At 41.3% G+C, this 24,777-nt stretch overlaps 2 protein-coding genes across 3 annotated transcripts; both read right to left on the bottom strand.

The window, feature by feature from the left end:
• Nucleotides 1–1,271: 1,271 nt before the first annotated feature.
• On the bottom strand, nucleotides 1,272–8,153 carry rnf183 (ring finger protein 183). The gene is made up of 3 exons (XM_044034000.1): nucleotides 8,089–8,153; nucleotides 4,232–4,500; nucleotides 1,272–2,871 (listed from the first exon to the last, which is right to left on the bottom strand). The coding sequence occupies exon 3, from the start codon at nucleotides 2,799–2,801 to the stop codon at nucleotides 1,854–1,856; it is 948 nt and encodes a 315-aa protein (XP_043889935.1). The 5' UTR covers nucleotides 2,802–2,871; nucleotides 4,232–4,500; nucleotides 8,089–8,153; the 3' UTR covers nucleotides 1,272–1,853.
• dhx16 (DEAH (Asp-Glu-Ala-His) box polypeptide 16) lies at nucleotides 8,074–23,973 on the bottom strand. 2 transcript variants are annotated; one of them, XM_044033998.1, is made up of 21 exons: nucleotides 23,719–23,972; nucleotides 22,427–22,629; nucleotides 21,957–22,189; nucleotides 19,416–19,584; nucleotides 19,272–19,328; nucleotides 18,625–18,879; nucleotides 18,132–18,362; nucleotides 17,770–17,961; nucleotides 17,083–17,193; nucleotides 16,091–16,206; nucleotides 15,419–15,629; nucleotides 14,833–14,931; nucleotides 14,207–14,359; nucleotides 13,784–13,924; nucleotides 12,768–12,930; nucleotides 12,554–12,672; nucleotides 12,005–12,072; nucleotides 11,468–11,630; nucleotides 10,466–10,627; nucleotides 9,589–9,762; nucleotides 8,074–8,344 (listed from the first exon to the last, which is right to left on the bottom strand). In XM_044033998.1, exons 2-21 carry the CDS (start codon nucleotides 22,622–22,624, stop codon nucleotides 8,216–8,218), a joined length of 3,144 nt encoding a protein of 1,047 aa, XP_043889933.1. In that variant the 5' UTR covers nucleotides 22,625–22,629; nucleotides 23,719–23,972; the 3' UTR covers nucleotides 8,074–8,215. The 2 variants fall into 2 exon arrangements, with proteins under 2 accessions (XP_043889933.1, XP_043889934.1); XM_044033999.1 differs by lacking the exons at nucleotides 8,074–8,344; nucleotides 9,589–9,762; nucleotides 10,466–10,627 and adding an exon at nucleotides 10,660–11,306 and having other exon boundaries at nucleotides 23,719–23,973.
• Between the last annotated feature and the right edge of the window lie 804 nt (nucleotides 23,974–24,777).

Genomic DNA, 24,777 nt, shown 5'->3' with positions numbered 1-24,777 from the left:
ATAACATTACATTACATCACATGTCATTTAGCAGACGCTTTTATCCAAAGCGACTTACAGTAAGTGCATTTAAACATTTGGGTACAAATAAGAGCTAGAAGTAAGTAAGAGCTTCAAGTAGAACAAACTATGAAGTGCGATGTACACGTTATTGTTTTTTGTTATTTTGTTTTTGTCGGAAGAAATGTGTTTTTAGTCTGCGGCGGAAGATATGGAGGCTTTCAGCTTATAATATATAATACATAATATATAATATAATACATAATATATAATATAATACATAATATATAATATAATACATAATATATAATATATAATATATAATACATAATATATAATACATAATATATAATATAATACATAATATATAATACATAATATATAATATAATACATAATATATAATATATAATATAATACATAATACATAATATATAATATAATACATAATATATAATACATAATATATAATATATAATATATAATACATAATTCATAATATATAATATAATATATAATACATAATATATAATATATAATATATAATACATAATTCATAATATATAATACATAATACATAATACATAATATATAATATAATACATAATATATAATATATAATACATAATTCATAATATATAATATATAATATAATACATAATATATAATATATAATACATAATATATAATATATAATATATAATACATAATATATAATATATAATATAATACATAATATATAATACATAATATATAATATATAATATATAATATATAATACATAATATATAATACATAATACATAATATATAATATATAATATATAATATAATATATAATATATAATATATAATACATAATATATAATACATAATATATAATATATAATATATAATATAATACATAATACATAATATATAATATAATATATAATATATAATATATAATATATAATACATAATACATAATATATAATACATAATATATAATACTTATAATATATAATACATCTCTCTCTCGCTCTCTCTCTGTCTCTCTCTGTAGAGAGGAGGTGTAGATTTTAGGAGGAGCAGAGTCTTGTCTTTCAACTGTAAGGTCAAGGGTTTGATTCCCAGCCCTGCTCCTCTGAATACCAACACGTACAAGACACTTAAGCCCACGTTTCCCTCGTGTGTGAATGGGTCGTTAAAAGCGCTGCAGGTGGAAGTTTTAAATGTTGTTGACAGTGACGATGAAGGAGTGAGTGCTGGTGAAGCCATGCTGACAAACAGGTTTCTCAGAGAGTCGGCGTAAGAAGACTCTGTGCCGTCTTTTATTTCGTTAAAAGAATACATCATATTTCCAAATAACATGTTTTAAAACGTAGATTACCTCACAAACAACTGCTATGTGTTTTAAAAATACTGAACAAAGGGGGCGGAGTATTTGAGGGTATGATCTTATTTCAAGTGAATTCTTGCACAGAGAGAAAAAAATAAAATACAAATATATAAATCATGTCTGATTATGTACAATGAGCAGGTGAATAAACATAAAGATGACGCCTCAAGCTTCTGAAGCTCTGCTTGGTGCGATCACAAGATAACAAAGACTTAGTGCATTTGAACATTTACAGCTTCTTCTTCGTCATGTATTCACAGTCAGAACAGACATTTTCACAAAAGAACACGACGGTAAATAAAGAAAAGTGGGTTTGTCCTTTGTTTCTTCTTTCATGGGTAACTTCTGTGTGAAGAACAGGTTCCTGTTCTTGTTTTCCTTCATTTCTCCTCGTCACCATCATCAAACATGTGCAGTGCTACAGTTTCTCCCTTCACTTCACTCTTCACCTCTTCAGGGCGGAGTCTCTCCTCTTCAGGGCGGAGTCTGTGAGGTCTGGTTCTCTGCGTGACCCGGCAGGCGGTGAATGGTGATGTTTGGCACGATGACAAAGGCCAGGATGCCGACCAGCATGAGCGCCACAGTGACGGTGATGATGGCCACCACCACAGCATAGTAACAGCGGTCTGAGCGGAACAGCCTGCGCAGGCGACCTCTGACCCTGTTTGGAGGCCGGCCCACGTCCACCACAGTGGCGGGCAGGCTCCTCTGCTCTCCCGCAGCCTGGGCCGCCGCATCAGCAGCCGCCGCCTGGTTGTCGTGAGTCTTGGCGGGCAGGCTGAGGATGTTGGTCTTGGTGGGGCTGACGGGAGGCGGGTGTTTCAGGAGCAGTTTGCCCTTGCTGCGTTTGAAGCGGATGGACAGCGCCCTCTGCATGTCAGCCGGGAGTTTGCCGATGATGTCCTCGTTGTTGCCCAGGCGGGGCAGGTCCTGGCCGTGTGGGATCTCAGTCAGCTCACGGCACACGGGGCAGGACAGGGTCTTGAGCTCGGGCGCGGTCACGTTGATGCGAGCCAGACACTCCAGGCAGAAGGTGTGGCCACACACCAGCAGCTTTGGCGTCTTGAAGACGTTATCATAAGAGCAGAAGCAGATGGCACACTCGGTGTCCTCCACGTCGTCTTCAGGACGCTTCACTCTGCTCCGCTCGCTGTCCCCCTCTCTCCTGTCTCGTGTGCGGGGCTCCTCGCTCCTCCCACGTTGTCGCCACGCTCCATGGTACCTGTCTCTCTCTCTCCTCCTGCCTCTTTCCCCCCTCTGTGAGTCGTTACTCCTCGATCGTCTCACTCTTGTAGCTCTCTCTCTCTTCCACTGCTCGTCCTTACTGCTCCTCTGCTCCAGTTTGGGTTTGACGTTGGGGGCCAGTTTGGCTCCGTGGCTGTGGCCCCCCTCAGGTCTGTGTCCCTCCCTGTTGCTGCTCATGTTGGAGGGATGATGTCAGAGGTTGTAATCCAGTACTCGCTGGAACCAGATTTACAGTTTCCTAAAAGATCTGGGAGGTCGAAAAACACACGGAATAAAAAACAACTCATCGCTCACCTGTTCAAAATGTTGCTGCACGCATTTTACCAACAACTCACCCTCCACTCCTCAACCTCCACCCTCACCCTCCATCCTCCACCCTCCACCCTCACCCTCACCCTCCATCCCTCACCCTCACCCTCACCCTCACCTCCACCCTCACCCCTCCCCTCACCCTCCACCCTCACCCTCCATCCTCCACCCCTCACCCTCACCCTCACCCTCCATCCTCACCCTCCACCCTCACCCTCACCCCTCACCCTCCCACCCTCACCCTCACCCTCCCACCCTCACCTCCACCCTCACCCCTCACCCTCCACCTCCACCCTCAGCCTCCACCTCCACCTTCACCTCCACCCTCACCTCCACCCCTCACCCTCCAGCCTCCAGCCTCCACCCTCTACCCTCACCCCTCACCCCACCCTCCTCACCCTCCATCCCTCACCCCTCACCCTCCACCCCTCCATCCTCCTCCACCCTCACCCTCACCCTCCACCTCTCACCCTCCAGCCTCCACCCTCCACCCTAAAACCACTCGTCTCCAGTAAACTTGCCCTGTGGCTCACAAGGTTAAAGCCACGCCTCCTGAAGTTGCCACTCTCCTTTTTTTTAACCCTTTCATGGTGACACTTTATAAACACATTAAAGCCGTGGATGAGTCACCTGATGCTTTTTGTCTGTGTGTGTGTTGTTTTGATTGTTAGGGTCCATGAGTGTACGTTCGTACCTCGCGGACGCTCCCTGAGACGAGCTGATCAGCATGAGGCTGAAGGTCAGGGTGCACACACTTGCCTTCATGTTCTTTTTAAATCTTTAAAACACGTCTTTTCTTCTTGACGTTCCACTCGGCGTGAGCGGTGCATCGTGTGTGTTTGTGTTTATCCACTGGTATGTGCCTCTGTTTGGACGGGTTAGTGGAGGAAAAACAACCTGCAGTGTTTAATGATGATGAAGCAATATGTCTAATCTCTCTCGCTATCACATAACATCTCTATTATGTGTGTGTGTGTGTGTGTGTGTGTGTGTGTGTGTGTGTGTGTGTGTGTGTGTGGCGATGGCTTCAGGGGTCTTTTGTGTTGAAAGTTCATGGCAAACATTCCATCACACTCTGACTCTGACATCAGAGTCAGTACATGTGTGTACATGTACTGACTCTGACATCAGAGTCAGTACATGTACACACATGTACACACATGTACACACATGTACACACACGTACATACAGCACCGTAAACTCACAGCTGTTACACTTGTGATGACTGAAAACAACTGTTGTTAAGAGAAAAACACGAGCAACACGAGGCTGAAATAAGACAAGGAAACACAGTTACCTGCTGAGGAAGATGAACGTTGGATCACATTGGAGAAGATGAACATGTACGTCTGTGTATCAGAGCAGTAAACACTCATTACTACAACTTCATTTAGGACGTGTCAGAGAGCAGCTTATCCTCTGCTGTGGTGTCTGAATGCAGCAGTGCCTCCTCCTCCGTGAAGCCCTCCTCTTTCTCCTCGCCGCCTCCTGCTCTCCCTCCTCTTCCTCTCGTCGGACCTGTTGGACCAGCTGGACCACATGTCAAGAGCCAGCGTTTGTCACAGTCTGTGAAGGATATCAGGCCGTTTACTTAAAGCAAATACTGCTCATTCAGCCTGTGCTATTACACCCACATGACATTAGTAGGTGCGCTGCTTTCTGTGTTAGTTGTGCGTATCAGCTGTTATCAGATCTAGTGTCAGTCTTGTGACGTTATCGCTGCTATGAACACGGAGATCACCAGTGTGCCAGGAAAATTCCACAGTTCCTGCATGAAAAGGCATGAGTTCAAGTCAACACTGTCTCACACCTGCCTCACACCTGCCTCATACCTGCCTCATACCTGCCTCATACCTGCCTCATACCTGCCTCATACCTGCCATACCTGCCCCACGTCACAACAACAACAAGAACAACTACAGTGAACTTGCCCTCACTGACTGAGCACACATTCATTAACATTCATTAACAAGGTCCTCAGGTCTTCTGTTCCGGCCTCTCAATCCTCCCCACAGTAAGAAGCTTTGATTCAATTAGTTTTTATTCATAACACTATTTATTGATTTATTTTTCCTTTACTCATCCGTCTTTTTAATAATATAATATGATAATAATGATAATAATATAATATATATTATATAATAAATATTTACATGTATATATACTGTACACACATATATATGTAGATACAGTATATATATACACACACATATATGTGTGTGCTGCAACAAAGTATTAGTTTAACAGTGTGCATATTTATGCAACCAGGTTACTTTTAAGTTTTTTATTTTTCCCCTTTAAAGGTTTCAGTTTGTGTGTGTATATATATGTGTGTGTGTCTATGTGTGTATATATACACACATAGACACACACACACCCCTGTTCAAATGCCAGGTTTTCGACAAATCATTTCACAACTTCTTCCACCTTTAATGTGACCTATAACCTGTACAATGCAATTGAAAAACAAACTGAAACCTTTAAAGGGGAAAAATATAAAATAAAACACTTAAAATAACCTGGTTGCATAAATATGCACACTAATACTAAACTAATACTTCGGCTTTTATTACAGCACTCAGTCTTTTTGGGCAGCGTGGCAAATCTTGATGTGGCAATATGAAGTTCCTCTTCATCTTCATCTTTCTAACTGAAGGCCAACACTGACTGGTATTTGGAACTGTTCATAATTCCCTCCACCCTGACTAAGGCCCCAGTTCCAGCTGAAGAATAACAGCTGCCACCACCATGCTTCACTGTAGGTATGGTGTTGTTTTGGTGATGAGCAGTGTTGTTTTTGCACCAAATACACTTTATATAAAGTTCAGTCTTGGTTTCATCAGACCATAACACATTTTCCCACATACATTTGGGAGATTTCAGATGTCTTTTTGCTAAATTAAGCCGGGCTTGGATGTTTTTCTTTGTAAGATAAGGCTTCCGTCTTGCCACCCTAACCCCAGAGCCCAGACATATGAAGACGACGAGAGACTGTTGTCACATGTACAACACAGCCAGTACTTGACAGAAATTCTAGGACTAGTTTTCTTCTCGCCTTGTTGTCAATTTTGTTCTTGGTAATGTCACCGTTGTGCCATATTTTCTCCACTTGATGATGACGGTCTTCACTGTGTTCCATGGTATATTTAATTCTTTGCAAATTCTTTTGTAGCCTTCACCTGACTGATATCTTTGAATAATGAGATCCGTCTGATGCGTTAGAAGCTCTCTGCAGACCACGACTTGTGCTGCAAGATCTGTTAGGAAAAGCCTGAACAGCTGAACTTTATTTGGGGTTGATCAGAGGCACTTTCATTGGTGCCCTAACCACATTATCTCAGTGGTTTATTTTTACTTCACCTCCCTGAAAGATTTCTGTTTGTTTTTCAATTGCATTGTACAGGTTATAGGTCACATTAAAGGTGGAAGAAGTTTGATTTTTTTACATGACAAAAACCTGGCATTTGAGCAGGGGTGTGTAGACTTTTTATATCCACTGTATTTGTATGTATATATGCATATATATATATATATATGCATATATATATATATACACATTATTACATTACATTATATGTATATATATATAAGTGACTTACAATGGAATTGAGTACAATCAGCCATCTACATATATTTATATACACATATATATATATATATATATATATATACATACAGTGGGTACGGAAAGTATTCAAACCTCTTTAAATGTTTCACTCTTTGTTTCATTGCAGCCATTTTCTAAAATCAAAGAAGTTCCTTTTATTTCTCATTAATGTTCACTCAGCACCACATCTTGGCTGAAAAAAGAACAGAAATGTAGAAATGTTTGCAAATCTATTAAAAAAGAAAAGAACCCAAAGATCACTGTGATGCAGTAGTGAGATGGGAGAAAGTTCCACAAAGTCCACTATCACTGCAGACCTCCACCAGTCGGGGCTTTATGGCAGAGTGGCCCCACAGAAGCCTCTCCTCAGTGCAAGACATATGAAAGCCTGCAGAGAGTTTGCCAACAAACACATGAAGGACTCCCAGACTATGAGAAATAAGATTCTCTGGTCTGATGAGACCAAGATTGAACTAAGTGGTATGTGTGGAGAAAACCAGGCACTGCTCATCACCTGCACAATACAATCCCAACAGTGAAACATGGTGGTGGCAGCATCATGCTATGGGGGTGTGTTTCAGCTGCAGGGACAGGACGACTGGTTACAATTGAAGGAAAGATGAATGAGGCCAAGTACCTGGAGATATCCTGGAAGAAAACCTCTTCCAGAGTGCTCAGGACCTCAGACTGGGCCGAAGGTTCACCTTCCAACAAGACAATGACCCTAAGCACACAGCTAAAATAATGAAGGCGTGGCTTCAGAACAACTCTGTGAACATTCTTGACTGGCCCAGTCAGAGCCCTGACCTAAACCAATTGAGCATCTCTGGAGAGACCTGAACATGTCTGTCCACCAACGTTCACCATCCAACCTGACAGAACTGGACAAGATCTGCAAGGAAGAATGGCAGAAGATCCTCAAATCCAGGTGTGAAACACTTGTTGCATCATTCTCAAGAAGACTCATGGCTGTACTAGCTCAGAAGGAGCTTCTACTCAATACTGAGCAAAGGCTCTGAATACTTATGACCATGTGATATTTCTCTTTTTCTGTTTTCTTTCCATCAAGATGTGGTGCTGAGTGAACATTCATGAGAAATAACATGAACTTTTTTGATTTTAGAAAATGACTGCAATGAAACAAAGAGTGAAACATTTAAAGGGGTCTGAATACTTTCCACACCCACTGTAAGTGTATCTATCTATATATATACATATATATGTATATATATACATATATATGTATATACACAAACATGCATATATAGAAACCACATTCAGAGGTGGTTTGAGGATGAATGTGAACACATTCCTGAGCTGCATGAACACAATCTTTCCTCAGTATAGATCAGACTGCAGCTTTAATCTTTGTTTAGAATCGTATGACCACCCATACCTTCATGCATGTGCAGCCACACCACAGTATTAACACTCATGGTCACAGCAGCATCAGTGTTAATCGTGTGTGTGTGTGTGTGTGTGTGTGTGTGTAATCAGCTTTGATTCTCTCATGTTGACACCAGACTCATCCATACAGTCAGACTCACTTTATTCTCATCAACAGTCGTGACATCATTGCGTGTTTGTAGAAAAGGGCGTGGTTCACAACAGCAGTTGAACTGAACTCTGTCCACATGTGATCAGATCATTGGAACCCGAGTGTGGCTCCTCTCTTCAGCCCAGCTCCTCTTTGGTTTTGCCCTGCTTGCGGGGCATCTTCTTGCTGCTGCTGTCTTCAAGCTCCTTGCTTTTATAGTAGTGAGGAGCCACTTCAAGCAGCCAGCCACTCTCTATCTCGATCACCTGTAAGCATGAGAGTGAGAATCTGCAATGTGATACTGAAATGTGCATCTTTGTCATCAATGTCTGCTGCTCACAGACAGTTATTGTGTGGACACCGTCGAGCTGTGACTGTTATTTACATGTTATAATAATAATAATTATAATAATAATAATTATTAGCAAAGAAAACGGTCAAACAGTTATTCAAAATCCTCTCATCACATGAGCTGTTTCATATGTCACAGATGACTCAATCTCTATATCTCTCAAACTCCATTTGTATCTATTTAAATTTGACTGACTCTCTATTTGAATCTTTCCCCTTTTTTAAGGGTTCTTTGCAGTGTAGGAAGATGTTGCTGGTGCTGAAGCTAATAGGAACACCCACCCTCTGTGAAGTGTCACATACTCTTAAAGATGCTACCAAAGGTGAAACATGCTACAGAGAAAGAAATGGATGAAACCAGGAAATCACTGTGTTTTCTGATGGAGGAGATCAGTAAAGGTTTTCAGAGAAAGAGAAAGAGGATTGAAGAGTGGGAACAATACGTACGGCTGATGATGTGACAACAGAAGGACAGTATAGGGCTGTTTCTTTAAGCAGTTACGCTCTATTTGCCCCCGGGGCGTCGATCAACATGCACTGAGCACACGTGTGTGTGTGTGTGCTTCTTCAGCAGTGACGCACACTGACACTGCAGCGCTGCATGATGAGCTTCAGCGAGTAATTCAAGTAAAGCTGCGCTGCTGTGACTACATGGACCAGAATGCTTTGCACTCTACTGGGATGGAGAGTATTAAAGAAAATAATAAACAATACTAATGAACTGAAACTTATGGAGCCTTTGTAACAAGAACCAAAAAGGCACACACACATTCTACACAAACAAAACTATATAGTGGTATATTATATATATATATATGTTATATATTACTAAAGTGATGATGGCGAGAGAATAAAAAGACAAATACGAATACTCGTACTCCAAATAATAACCAACGACGACCAACGCGTTACTATGGGAAATAGATATAGTTGTAATTGGAGAGTGTTTGGTCTGTGTGGCGCATGAACCACAGTAGTTTTGTGTGGATGAAGACATTTCTTGAAACAATGTTGTATTTAAGGAAAACCTTTGTAGAAGTTCTGTTTCTGTGTGAATAAATCCTTGAGAAGGAGCAGACCACTGGATGTACGTCGTGTTGAATCACTGATTAATAAGCGCACATTTATACTTGGAACTGATAGGAACTGGAGAGCAGACCTGTCTCATGAACTCTTTGGTGGTGAAGACCAGCTCGTGGTAGATGAGCCAGCGAGGCTGCTCCTCAAACAGAGAGCTGTTGGGGTGAACGTAGACCGTCTGCTGGTGCTTCACTGTCTTGTAGCCGCCTTTGCTGAGTCGAGCTGTGTGATAGAAATATCCTGCCGTCACCGCCTGCACACACACACACGCACGCACACGCACACGCACACGCACACACGGTGATACTTCAGTGAAGATCGAATGACATCAGTCACTGATGAACCTGAAGTGAGTGTCATCACAATCACTGCAACTAACAATTCATTTCATAATCGATGAATCGTTTGACTCATAAAATATCAGAAAACCTAAAAACAAGTTGACCTGGAAATGACGATGATTTCTTTGTTATCCAGAGCAAAGAAATGAAGAAAATATTCACATTTAAGAAGCTTAAACAATCTCAAATCTTGTTTTCATCGTGAAAAAAGCTTCCCACCGATGAATCGATTTTCAAACATAGTCATCGATGAATCATTTCAGCTCTAAACAAAAGTATTTCAAATAAGCCGGAGCTTCAGCCAACACCTTTGTGCTGAATGCTGTTACTTCATTTATAAGCATGGCGGGTCATTGAGCGGCAACACAAATGTATCTGCAATGATTTGTGAAATAAACTTACTAGAACATATGGAAAATGTGTTCCAGGCTAAAGGTCATAGTAAATAATGACGTTTGCCTATAGAAGCCATTTTGTGCTTCTGAACATTATTTATTTATTTTAGTGTGCATAATTCATAATGTCCTGTATTATTAAAAGTTTGCTGGTGGTGGTCTAACATAAGAAATACCAGGACGTTGAATCTCTGGACGACCTCCTCACTTCCTCACTGACCTTGCGAATAGGCACACCGTCTCCCTGGGAGCTGACCACCTCCACCTCAATGCGGCTCATCAGGCCCTCCAGCTGGTCCCGGACATCCCGCGCCCTTTTCATGGAGCGAAACTGGATGAAGTTTTCGTAGCACCACTGAGTAGAGAAGTTGCTCTCCACCCACTGAGGAAAAACAGACGTTGTACAAACATAAACAAATCACAGACTTTGAGAATAAAGTCACACATTTACAAGAATAAAGTGTTAATATTCTAGCCTGTTGTTTTCAGGCTATATGCAGGAATCCTGAAGTTCATTTCAATACCTTTCTAAGACTTTTTCAAGACCTTTTCAAAGTATTTTAAAACCTTATCTCCATTTCAAGCTGTAATCAGCAACACAACACAAACAGTTTAGTTTTTACTTTGCAATTAAATCTATAGAGCACAAGCACCGTGCATATGTGACAGCGTTGATGCCCATGGAGGCTACACTTATCTTCTTTCTGCAATAAAAACAAAAGGCCCCCGGCTGTTCTCAGCAACAGGCTTCAGTCATTGCTGAAATTCAGGGATCTCCAACCAGGAGTCTGCTTTTGAGGAGGGGGAAATAGCTGGATTATCGGCGGATGCATCAGCAGCCATTCAGAGGGGGTTTGTGGTTTCTCAGAAACAATCCGACAGATAATTAAGATTTTGGATCCAGAAGGAGTCGAGATCCGGCGAGCATGTGGTTTATGGATTCATCTGATAAACTAGAGAAACCACAAACCCCTCTGAATGGCCGCTGATGCATCCACCGATGATCCTGCAGTCGACCAGTTGCAGCCATTTCCTCCATGTCCGTCTGGTTCTTTCCTCTTCTAAAACAACAGGACACAATATTACCACTTTATTCTTAATTTACACAAAAATACAAGGGTGAAGTTAGATTTTTCAGATGATGATGTGTTTTTGGTGTGGACGCCACCTGAAGCAGTTCATAAACCAGAGGATAATTCTATCACCACTGACATTACAATACCTGTGTGTAGACATTGAGCAGCACCAGGTGGTCTCCCCCCGGCACCACAAAGTTCATCCTGGCATTGTCGGCGTGTACAACCTTGTCTTTGGGTCGGTAGAAAATAGAGTTGTTGACAGACAGCATGGCTGCTATTGTCAACACCTCCTCTGAGCATTTGTACCTGAGAGAAACAAACAAGAGAGAAGAACAACACCCAGGTCACATCTGTGTGTCTGTGCTCGACTGCTCTTGACTGCTCTTCTCTACTAGAGGAGGAGACCCCGTGTGTCTGTGCTCCTGATATATCTTGTATATCGGCTACAAAATATTGAGATATTATTTATAAGCCATCGCTCCCCCCACACAAATATTGATTTATTTCATGACGGGTATTGAAATCAAATTATATCAAAAAAGTATATCATAAAAAGTTGTGTTCCCACATTGGCCAGGCCTAGTCCCAACTGTTGTCGAAATATGATGTGTATTAATTCAATTGTACACAGTATTGATGCACGTTATTAAATAAATGCCCACATTACAAGGACGACTTACTGCTCAGAGGCCAGGATCATCTTGCTCAGCATGGGGTCCACAGGTAACTCAGCCATCCTTCGACCAAGCTGATAAAACAGTACAAATGATGATTGACGTGATTATCATCAGTGACACACTCAGACAAACAATCCTTTTTTAATAAAGTTAGAAAAGGCTTGTAAACACAGTGTCTTCCTCCATTTATCGATGCTCTGTGATCTGTAAGTTGCTCGCTCACTTGTGCAGACTTGAAGACAACAACGTCCAACACAGAAACAGCAAATGCAAGCACATGAGACAGATGGGATTAGGACATTGTTTCCTCAAAGTGGCGTATTGGTCGTTTACACGGAAATGCAAGGGTGGCATTTTGGGATTTTCCCACTGTGGGACACAGTTTAAAAAAACAAAAGCATTACAGGGCTCCAGAAACGCAGTCTCTATGTGTGGTTAAAACGTTTTTTCTGGCCTTAAATAAAGCCTTACCTACGTACTTAGTTGTCACATGTGGTGCAATGATGTACATACTGATCAACACGTTCATCAACACAAGCCATAATCCTGTACCTTGGTGAGCTCCCCCAGATGATTGAGGGCTCCCAAGGCGTAAAGCTGCTCCAGTGCCAACACCAGTGTTTCATGAGGTGGAGGGTCCATGAAGTCAAAGTGGATGAGGTCATTGATGCCTGCAAAGAAGAAGGTACTGGTTAAGTGCATGGCCACTGAATGAAAGCTGTTTTTATCTTCCCTCTAATCACGACAGAGCACACCATCCTCTCACCAAGACTCTTCAGCAGCAGGACGACATTTCCGAGGTTGGTCCTCTGAATCTCAGGTACAGTCGTTTCTTCCATTTCATGTTTAAAGGCCCAGGCGGTGTAAAGCCTGAAACATTTCCCAGCAGCCACCCTGCCTGCACGCCCTGCTCTCTGGTTGGCCGAAGCCTGCCAATGAAACAGAAATACACAGCATGAAAAAACAAACACTACAGAGATAACAATGCACACAGTGTTTCCCTCTCTACTGCACCATCAACCACATAACAATCCCAACTGTTCTGGAAGATGTGTGACTGTGGTGCACTCTGGCCCATCTGGTCAACTTAAATTTGCTTTCACTACTACACTGTAAACAAATGTACCGTTTAATTCTTATTTATAGGAGCAGATTTTTTTAATAGCTGTTAAAACTAGATGGTCAACACATCAGCACAAATGTCTTGGTTGAAAAAGATATTAAATCCACCGGTAGATTCCCTGTTGCATGAAATGTGGTGTACTAATACTATGGTACAGTTTTCCCACAGTTCGGTACGCATCACGGTGTTTGGGCCACAGTTTCAATATCTTAATATAACACTACTCAGACTAGCAAAGGCCATATTGCACTGTAAAAATAATTACAGATATAATCAAAGCACAAACTTTATTTAAACAATAGGAAATTCAGCGACACGCCACTGAGCCTGCACAGTGCAGCGCTGCTCTCACGTCTCTGCTGTACAGTTTTGATTAAGTTTTGTGACGGCCGAAAACGTACCGAAATACCGCTGTTTGCCGTTGTGTATTGAACCCAAGAGGTTTGGTAAAATACCAAATATTGTACCTCCCTATTATATTGTACATTTGTCAAAACAAAACTACTGATACTGACTGTTTATATTCTGTGAGAAAGGACTGCGACATCTTACTTCTATTTACTCACATGCAGATAATAATATGCAGAAAATGAATCGGGTCAATACAATATTGTTTAATTTGCACCTTTAGTGAATGAGTAGAAACAGTGAGTAGTTACCCGTGAGCAGGGTGTAACGATGAGCGACTCCATGCCAGTGCGGGCATTGTAACTTTTCTGCTTGCAGAACCCTGGATCAATGACATAGATGATCCCATCTATGGTCAGTGAGGTTTCTGCTATGTTGGTCGCCACCACCACCTTGAATTGATGGGAAAACAAACACAGGAACATGTTTTGGTGAGTTAATTAAACTCAGTTGTGTTGAAGAGGAACAAACATATGAGTGCAAACTACAAAATAAATAATAATAATAATACTAATAACCACAATCTGTTGGTCAATACCAGTATAATAACCCAAAAATGAAGGAGAGAAGATAGTGACGTGTCTTCATTTACATTAATCTTTCAGTGATTAGATTAGGAGACAGTAAACACTTCCCAAGGACTCTGCAGAAAGAAAGGTAAGACATGTGCTCACTTTACGGGCTCCAGGAGGAGTGGGTTCAAAGATCTTTGTCTGCATTTCTGACGGCAGGTTGGCATATATAGGAAGAATCAGCAGCTCAGCGATCTTCGATCCTAGTCGTCTGCATCTTTCCTGCAGCGACTCGCAACACGCTTCGATCTCCTCCTGCCGGACACATGTGGGCAGAGGTTAAAAGAAGACTTCAGGTTATGTTGGTAAATATGAGGCCAGTGCTCACTGCTTGTCCCTGGTCTGGGAACCAGCCTGAGACACAGAGGCTTTCTTCAAATTGTGTGGCTTTAGATTAGATTACATGACATTACATTAGATTAGATTAGATTAGATTAGATTAGATAGACACTTTTTCATCCCCAAGGGAAATTGACAAAATCTTCCAGTAGCCAAGGGTTCGTACCAATGCCAATCGCAGGAGAAAGGCCACATTCCCAATGGTCTGAAAACCATTTCAACCAGGGATTAAATGTTTATTTAACCAGTATAAATGTATACTGGGGTGTAAATGTCAGCACCTCATACAACCACACTTCAAAATATGTGGAATTTCCCTTAAAGTGTCAACCAAAGCACAGAGAATAACGGCTGAAAAACATATTGAAGAATCATGACATAAACAACACCTGTCCAGTGAGAAAGACCAGAATGTCTCCAGGAGCCTGGGTGACGTGGATCTGTAGAACTGAAACCACACACGCTTCCAGATAATCTGCCTCTGGAGCCTGAGCAACGCAACAAGCCAACAGTTAGGGTCTGTGTTTACAGTCATTTTAAATCATTAGAAATGGACATAATTAGACATCTTACTACAGGTGGGTCCAGCCTTGTTTAAAAGCATAACACTCTCCAGTAAATCTATTACTTCTTTCAAAAAAGGATCTCATTGTGAAATATTTACAGAACCAGCTGAGGTTTTAATAATAAGAAACCAGAAAAGATTCACATTTAAGAAGCTGTAAAATCAGAGCGCTTATTTTTAATTATTAAGAGAAAAACACTCAAATTGATCATTCAATTATCAAAATAGTTCAAGGTAGTTCATGAATTAATTGACTTACACTTGATTCATTGTTTCAGCCCAAAAGAGGATTTGTCTTTTTCACATTCTACATTTTTAAATGCAGATTTTTAATGTGTCGCTTTCATTCAAGCAACAAACCATAACTCAACAATGTTCTATTAATATTTAAACAACATGCTTGTTCCTACTTTAGTGTAGAAGATGTCGACAGGGAACCTCCTGCCAGGAATCCTAAAGACAGGTGCATCGTCGAAAAAGCAGGAGAAGCGTTCAGTGTCGAGGGTGGCGCTGGCCACCAGCACCTTCAAGTCTGGTCTGAACCTGGCGATGTCCTTTATCAAACCAAACAGGATGTCTGTGTGAAGCGTCCGCTCGTGGGCCTCATCGATGATGACCACGCTGCAGAGAGAGAGAGAGACAGAGCTGTCTTCCGGGAAGAGATGAGAGAGTTCACGCTGAGACTATTTTTGAGTTTTGCCGTCTTGCCTTTTTTTCTAGAAATGACAAGAGCATGGAAACCTTTCATGGTCTTCAGTATGAATTGTTGTGATGGCCAGTGAGTCCATATAGTGATCATAGAATGCAATAATAAGGCTCTTATTTCTATGCTGTCGCCCAATGACTGTGGCTGTGGAACTAAATATTTTCTACACACTGGAGATATTGTTTCAAATGGAAATCAAGTGGAAAAACGACATGAAGCCAGAGATGGGCAGATGATGCACAAAAAGAATGTGACATGTCAGCAAAGTTCATATCAAAGGCGAGAGTTTCTGACAACAATGTGAAACTGCACACTGCAAATATCTCCCCCACAGCACCAAAATATGACTCTCTGTCTGTCTGTCTGTCTGTCTCACCTGTAGCTGGCCAGGTCAGGCTCAGTAAGAAACTCTCGCAGCAGCATGCCATCTGTCATGTACTTTAGGATCGTTTTTTCTGACGTGCAGTCCTCAAAGCGAATGCTGTATCCAACCTGATGAAGGAAATTAAGATTGCATCACAGAAAACGTTTTTTGATGAAAGTTTTACATTACATTTACATTACATGTCATTTAGCAGACGCTTTTATCCAAAGCGATTTGGGTACAAATAAGAGCTAGAAGTAAGTAAGAGCTTCAAGTAGATCACACTATGAAGCGCTAGTCATAAGTGCGATGTAAAAGTTTTTTTTTTGTTTTTTTTGTTTTCGTCTAGTCGAGTTAGAGTCGGAAGAAATGTGTTTTTAGTCGGCGGCGGAAGATGTGGAGGCTTTCAGCTGTCCGGATGTCGATGGGAAGATCGTTCCACCATTTGGGAGCGAGGACAGTGAAGAGTCTGGAGTTCTGCGAGTGCCTCTGCGATCCTCTCAGTGAGGGGGCAGCGAGCCGGTTTGTCGATGCAGAGCGGAGTGGGCGGGCTGGGGTGTAGGTTTTGATCATGTCCTGGATGTAGACTGGACCGGATCCGTTTGTAGCATGGAACGCAAGCACTAGAGTCTTGAAGCGGATGCGCGCAGCTACAGGAAGCCAGTGAAGGGAGCGGAGGAGCGGTGTAGTGTGGGAGAACTTTGGTAAGTTGAAGTGAAAGAAATGAGAGAAATTCTGATTGACTCCATACAAATACAATCTGGTGGAGTTGTAAACAAACTCAGTCGACAAGTGTGTACACAGAGACATTTGTGTTATTGGCCGGTCATGACATCACATCTTTGACACGTAATTCAGATATGAAATATTTCTACTACCGAGAGACTGTGAAAGGGAAAGTGGAAAATGTGATCAACGTGTTTTCATGTGTTAATGTGTTAACGTGTTAATGTGTTAATGTGTTAACGTGTTAACGTGTTAATGTGTTAACGTGTTAACCTCACCTCATTGCCAAGCTTGACACTCATTTCTTGTGCCACTCTGGCTGCAACAGACATGGCTGCCACTCTGCGCGGCTGTGTGCATCCGATCTTCATGCCACCTTCAGTGAAGCCCTGTGACACAAACAGCAGGTCAGTAGCTGTGCACAATGGTTAGTGTGGTACTACTATAATGTGCAAGAAAAACAGCTCGACACCGACTTTAACCACCTAACAGAAGGCTCACCTGATAGAATCTTAAAGCAGATACATGTGAGAAATGTATTCTGTAAGTCACAAAATGACCATGACATGTCATCAGAGAGTAAATTGATAATAATTGTACAGCCATGTTATTCACAATTCACAACATTTAAATAGTGGACCACAAACTGTTTGTTCTGGCTTCACCAAAGTCCACAGAAAGAAATCAACATTACATCACTGCAAACACGCGTTGTTGATTCACTGATGCTGCTGTTAGTCAATTCAAATGTATTATTTTGTCTTTGTGGTGTTTGATTGACACAAAGTTCCCAAATGAGCAGCTCCTGCTTTTCTCTATGGCTCTGACATGAAGCAGCACACGTATCCTTCACAGACTTTAGCTGGAGTAGACTTCATTAGGTCACTTCAAAAACCTGCACTATCACTTTAAAACAACATTTTTACACATAAACTTAATGATGCTGCAATTAATTCTGCACTCACGTCTTCAAGGAGGTACTGTGGGATCTGGGTGGTTTTTCCAGAACCCGTCTCCCCTTCAATGACCAGGATCTGGTGCTGGTGAATAGCAGCAAGCAGGTCTTCTCTGTAAGGAAAGATGGGAAGGCTGCGTCTGACCTCCTGCAGGGACTGTTTCCGCAGCTCCATCTGAGACAGAGCCGGTTCCTCTTGATCCTGAACTCAACAGGGTTAGAACAATTTGGGATGTCACTAGAAAACTGTTATTTAAATTTGATAAATAATTAAACAAAGACAAAAGACTGAAAACTGTCGCAAGAATAAACAGTGTACTTAACAAATACAAAAGTACAATGAAGAATTAGCAACTACCAGATGAAGCCCACCTTTTCTGTCGTTCCCTTCATAGTCATGGCAGTGCTGACAAAGTTGATCATCTCATCCTCCTCCAGGACCAGCTGGTACTTCTCCTGCTCCCGCCTCATCCTTTGCTCTCGTTCTTTCTTTGCCCCAAAGCTGAGGGAGGCCGTCTTCAGCCTCTCTTCCTCCCAACGACCTTGTTCCCCTCCTAACTCCATGGGAATTTCCTCCAGCTCCAGGTCTCTCTGAGGCACCTCCTTGTCAGCGAGTAAAAGGAGAATATAAACGATTTAATCTGGGCAACCTTTAGTGGGTGACTGTTTCTTTGCATCGTGTCATTATACGCTACTGGCGCTTTTCCACTACACAGTAGCCGAGTAGAAGTCTGGACTCGGCATGGCACGCGGCATAATATGAAGTCAGGGCAGTTTCATGCAGCTGTGGTGACGCCGCTCTTGTAAGGGAGTCCAGCCGTGTCGGTACCATGTAGTGGAAAAGCTCCATATCTCTTGTTCCTACCTTTCCTCTCTTCTCCTCCGGCATGTAGTATCTGTTCTTCCTCTCCTCCTGTTCCTTGGCTCCAGCCTTCTTGTAATCTTTAGCCAGGTCTCGAAGGGTGCGTTTGTAATCCAAGTCTCTTCTCTCCCGCTCATTCAGCTCGTCTGTATTGAAGAGGTACTCCTCATCAATGATTTCGGCCTCCAGGTCCTCAAGCTTCTCTGCTTCTCTCTTTTTCAGATAATCCCAGCGAGAACGCTTCCTCAACTCTGGCAGCTTTGGGAAAGAGAAGAGATAATGATCAGAATACAAACATGTGCAACAATACAACCATTTAAGATAAGCTCAATCTCTTGATTCCCGCATGATATGGTAATAAACTCATTTACTTAATCAATTTCAAGTATTAAGTTATAATTTCCACATTTTTCCTGAATTTTTCTTCTTTCATTCATTTTTCTTTTTTAAACGGGATTATTGTTTTGTTTCTTTGTTCCATTTGACATCAGTCAAACTAAATCATTTTGGTTTGTGGACAAAAGACATTTCAGAACATCATCATATGGAAGGTTTTGAGGGATCAATTATGAAAATAGTTGCAGCCCTAGTAAAAAATCACTCATTCAAGAATACAAGATAGTACTTGACTTTTAGCTCAAAGCACCAACCATTTTATTCTGATCTTCTTCAGCCATCTTCAGCCTCTTCTGAGCCTCCTCGTAGGCCTGGAGGAAAACAAACCAATGTGAAGCTCCATTTCTGTGCGATGTAGTTCTGTTTGGAAGATGTCTTGTAATTGTGTCGTCTCTAACCTTTTTGTCAGTCCTCTCTGCTATGTTGCGTGTCTTTTCTTTGTCTTTCTGCCTCACGCGCTCAGCAAAAGCATCTCTTTCTTCGATGTCCTGCAATCGCTCGCGCTCTTCCTTCTCCCATTCTTCCTCCTCCTCTTCCTCTTTCTTCATGGACTGGGATGAACTGCCTCTGATGATAGAAGAAAAAAAATGCTTCTGAACATTTTTTGGTACTAAAATGTTTGAACTGCTGGTTTAAACATTTTATTAGCAGTTTTAAAGCCTTCGAATGATATAAGAAATGATCTCAGAATATTCAACTGTATTTGTTTATATATTGTATTTTAACACAAAAGAAAAGAATAATACTTTCATCTTAATTTATGTCTTTCAGTTATCATATCATTTTCCGTTAATAATGTGCTTCTATAATGATATTTTCATAAATCCCATTTGACAAAACAAGCCTCTTATAATGTCTTACCCCGTGAACCATTCACTAACCTCGCAGGTGACAGTGACTACCCACATAAGCTGTGGCTACTCACTATTTGTTATTAGTTAGTACTATTAGTTTGGCATTACTTACGATGACACTGTATAAAACCTTTTTTGCCCCTCAACTTCTGATTGTGTGAACTTTCTGTGGTGGCCTCTGCCATCCACTATGCGGTGGTTTGCTGGGGAGCGAGCAGCACGGACCGGGACAGAAAGAAACTGAACAGGCTGGTCAGGAGGGCCGGCTCTGTCCTGGGCTGCTCGCTAGAATCGGTGGAGGTGGTGGGACAGAGGAGGACGTTAGCCAGACTGTCCTCCATCATGGAAAACACACTCCATCCACTGCACCTGACTGTGGAGGGGCTTGGCAGCTCCTTCAGCGGCAGGCTCCGGCACCCACAGTGTAGGACAGAGCGCTACCGAAAGTCCTTCATCCCCACTGCTGTTAGGAAATTTAACTCCTCTTAAATGTCCATTCACTGCTGTACTTAACCCGGATAACTACTCTATATTAGAGTGTAATTCCTTATCTAGTAACTTTTTATTTTTCTCACTATTGCACTGTATTGCTCTTTTTTAATCTTATTGTATTATATATTTTTTATTTCTTTTTTATTCTTATTTCTTATTTTTTTCTATTCACTTTGTTTTTTTCACAACTGAGCTGTGGTGAATGTGTGTTTCCCCCCCGGGGGAGGAATAAAGTCAATTCAATTCAATTCAATTCAATTTCTCTTGTTCTCACTGCATTTGCCACCATTTTCCAGCCACTCCCACTCAGGTGTTACCTGGAGCTCGCAAAAGCTGCGCTGAATTGCGAGTTGATTGTATTTTATGAAGGGAACCTGGCGTGGGACGTGCGTGCGCATGATTTATAAATCTGAATATTTTTGTGCAAAAGCACTTTCTGTATTTCATACGTATGCCAACTTTTCAGGTGAACCTACAGTTTTATAAATGAGGCCCCAGAACATGAGTGTGGGCAGCACGTGTCTGACAGGCGGGTGGTAAATGAATCGGGACACATTTGAGACAGCTGAGTTGTTTTGGATCTGTACCAGTAGACACTCAATGTTGTGATATCCGTATTGAACATGAAAAAATTATAAGGAGCGCTTTGTTATTCTTGTGTATGTTATTTCAAATCAGCTTCTCCACTGATTGATCACATGCAATTGTTTTACTGCTGAAAAGGATGAGTGCAATTTCCCACTTTTTAATTTCACCTCTAAGCAACAGAAAAAGCTGAAAAAAACAAGCCATGACGCAAAGTCCCAAAGAATTAGATTATCAGGTAAGCCCGCTATCAATTACCGTAATCTCTGGACTATAAGCCGCTACTTTTCTCCCACGCTTTGAACCTCGCGGCTTAAACAACGATGCGTCTAATTTATGGATTTTTCACAAGCTTCATGCCACGAAAAAAATGAGCACCGTCAAATTAGACAAATTAAATTGACGAATAGATTAAGACGCAGCCACTTGACATCAGTGTAAATCGTGAGGGAGGCTTGGATGACAAGTGGGCAGAAATCTTAAAACGCGCCGCATGCAAAGAGCAAATTATAGTCAAGGCTGTCAGTGGAACCTGACAGTGTGGAGCATTGTCAAAAAATCCACTATCATCAACAGGTTTGGAGAGGCTGGACTGCTGCGTGTTGAAGAGCTGCCCTCATGAGCTCAGCGGGGAATTTGCCTCCAGATGAAAGTGACGAGAGCGACGATGAAAACGATCCTGAGAAAACATCGGATGAAGCAATTCTGAGGCTGTTTAACTCCGACACCGAAGGTTTCAGATGCTTCAGTGCGCAGGAGGAGGAAGATGGTGACCAATGACTTTCATGGTAGGCTACTGTTTACCGGTAATTGTTTGGTTAAAGCCTGTGTAAAGTTCATTTGTTTGAATGTAGGCACCTGCGGCTTATAGACACATGCGGCATATTTATGTTCAAAATAAGTATTTTTTGTACATTCAGTGGGTGCGGCTTATATTTCGGTGCGCTTAATAGTCCGGTCTGCACATTAATGTGTTACAATATATCACAAAAAAATATAGAAACTAACCTTTTAGGTACTTCATCCTCACTAGACGACTCATTATTCTTCTTCTTTCTGATGTGCTTCCTCCTGTCTCCTCTGTCCTTACTTTTCCGTTTCCCTTTCTGTTTGTCCTGCACAGTGTCCCCATCACTGTCGCTGTCTTCCAGTAACGTGTATGTCCGATTCTTCCTGTCCATTTCAATGGCTTCACGTTCAATCGCCCGGGACGCTTTCTCAACAACCGGCTTGCCCGGAATCTGTTAACACAGTCATGAAGGGACCAAAACTTTAAAAGCAGAAAAGTACTTACTGTTACATTTAAGCATTCAATCCTTTGATTTTGGGTGGGTGCAATGGCAAAACAATTATCATGATAAAAAGGTCAGTAAACATGAGGAATTATAACAATAAAATGCCAGAACCTTATTGCCTGGTTCGGGTTTGAGTTCAAGTAAAAATACATACAACACAATAATATAATCCGACCACTTTACCTTGTCAAAAAGCTCTTGTGCAAAGGCAATCACACTCTGGTCAACATCAATTGTGCCCGTCTGCTCGAGGCGAGCCACAAAATCTTGAGCTGTCTGTGCTTTCCGTGCAGTGCCAATCATGAACTGAGACACATATCTGTCACTCAAGCCCAAGATGTCATGGAGACGGTCATTCACCCACTGCTCTAGATTAGCCATGGAGCCTGTTGTCATGGACAGTCACAACAAAATAACAAGGTTGGTCATCAGACATCCAAACATGTGTTGACATGTAGTTACAGAAAGCTGAAACACCTTTGTAGTAAGATCAAGACAAATAAACTAATAATACACAATAGGAATTAATCCTAATTAATACATCAAATACAACACAACATTAACAGCATTTTATGACAAATTACAAACCAACCAGGTTGTAAAGAAATGAATTCAAACCAAGCAATCATTATCAAAATGTTTCTTTTGAAAAAAAGGTCTGAAGGATTTATACTGTATTGAGAAGTGACCGCAACCTAAATACAACTCCTTCAGGACCAATTACAAAATCCATTCCAGGTGAAGCTGATGGAGAGAATGCCAAGAGTGTGCAAGGAAGTGATGTCACAGCAGATGGAGATATAACTTTTATTCAATGTGCAAAATAAATAATGATAAATAATCTATAATATACATAATCACGTGTGATGGCCGATATTCAATAACACATTATAACCACTGTCAGCCGATACTGTAATGGTGGCGCTAATATCGTGCATCACATAAACTATATACACTACACTCACACGAACCAAAAACACTGAATATTTTCTTTGTTTACTTTGGTGTATGACAGTAAGTCTACAGTAGGAAAAGGTTCTAATGGCGTAATAAAGCGCCAATCATATTCTTAACCAAGCATATGGTTAATTAGGCATGTTTTTGACTTTTTTTCTCACGTCTTGCAGCCATGTTTTCACACACACACACACACACACACACCGAGACATGTGTATATGTGAATCCCAACTATGAGGCGACCCTCCTGTGGAGATAAAGCGGTAGAAGATGGATGGATGGATGCTATATACTTCTGTAGTACTACTTCTACATAGTACACAGACTATACCTCGTGTTGTGGCTGGAATAACATCCAAACCAGCCCGTACTTTTAGCTGCTAACTTTAGCTTGTGGACTGTTTTTAGGTGTATCTGTAAAAGTATAATTAGACAGTCAAGTTAAATAACACATTAATGAGTTACGCTGATTACCTGAGCTAAAAACGCTGCTAAACTTTTAACAAGAGAAAACTTACCGTCTTTCAATTCGCTCCACTTACGTTGTTGTTGTTGTAGTTGTTGTGGTTGTGACTTAACTAATTCAGCTGCAGCTATAAACGAACAGGTGCTTTACACTTAGAGTAATAATTATTATAAACGTTAATCCCTCCACGGCCATGTAAACATATTTATATATCAAAACACACATAAAACATCAAAATGTTCCGCTAGCTTTGCATGAGCACACTTTACACTGAGCGGAAACACGTGATGTAAGAATGACCGAGGAAGAGCAGAGTCACAGCAGAGCCCCGTGTCCAGCGCTTACTGCCCCCTGTGGCCACCTGGGAAATCACAGCAATGTAACAATCTGTAACTTACACAAAACAATAAAACAACAAATATACAAAACACTAAGTGTGGTTAGGATGAGCCATGAGCCATTTTACTTCTTTATTCTATATTTGATGGTGTTTCTCTTTCTGCTCTCCTGTAAAGTGTGACTCTAATTATCACAGAGCTGTGTGTGGATGTTGGGGGATTAATAAAGTCGTCTGTCTGTCTGTCTGTCTGTGTGTCTGTCTGTCTGTCTGTCTGTGTGTCTGTCTGTCTAACTTGTCCTATCCAAACAAACTAGTCTCACAGATGGCATTGCAGGGCATGCTAACCTGCCCTCTACTCTAGCCCCACCTCTTATTTTGTGCTTATTCTGACTACAAACCTACTGCTTCCTTGATAAAGTACATTTATCTCGTTTGACTCCACACACTATCAGACATTGTTTTAAAACACTGAAGGTCATGAATTTGTGAAATACTGTAAACATCCCAGTGTTTACATTCAAAAGACCTTGATTTTCAGAGGGAAGCACAACAAAAGCATCATCTATAATGTATCTGTGGCTGGTGTTTTAGCTCTTAATTAAATGTAGAATTTCTCTCTCTCTCTAATAATCATTGTATTGAAGTGGTTTTGATCTGAAAATCATCTTTTTTAATCAGATCAATCAAACTTAATTTAATCAGTTGGCCCTGATGCATCTGCTATTGTATCTCAATACAATACATTAAGAAAAGTGAGAAATGATTCACTAT

Source organism: Solea senegalensis, linkage group LG9 (assembly GCF_019176455.1).
Source record: "Solea senegalensis isolate Sse05_10M linkage group LG9, IFAPA_SoseM_1, whole genome shotgun sequence".
In the NCBI taxonomy this organism is placed as follows: domain Eukaryota; kingdom Metazoa; phylum Chordata; class Actinopteri; order Pleuronectiformes; family Soleidae; genus Solea; species Solea senegalensis.
The sequence above is the reverse complement of the archived record's forward strand: the minus strand, read 5'-3'. Positions and strand labels throughout refer to the sequence as shown.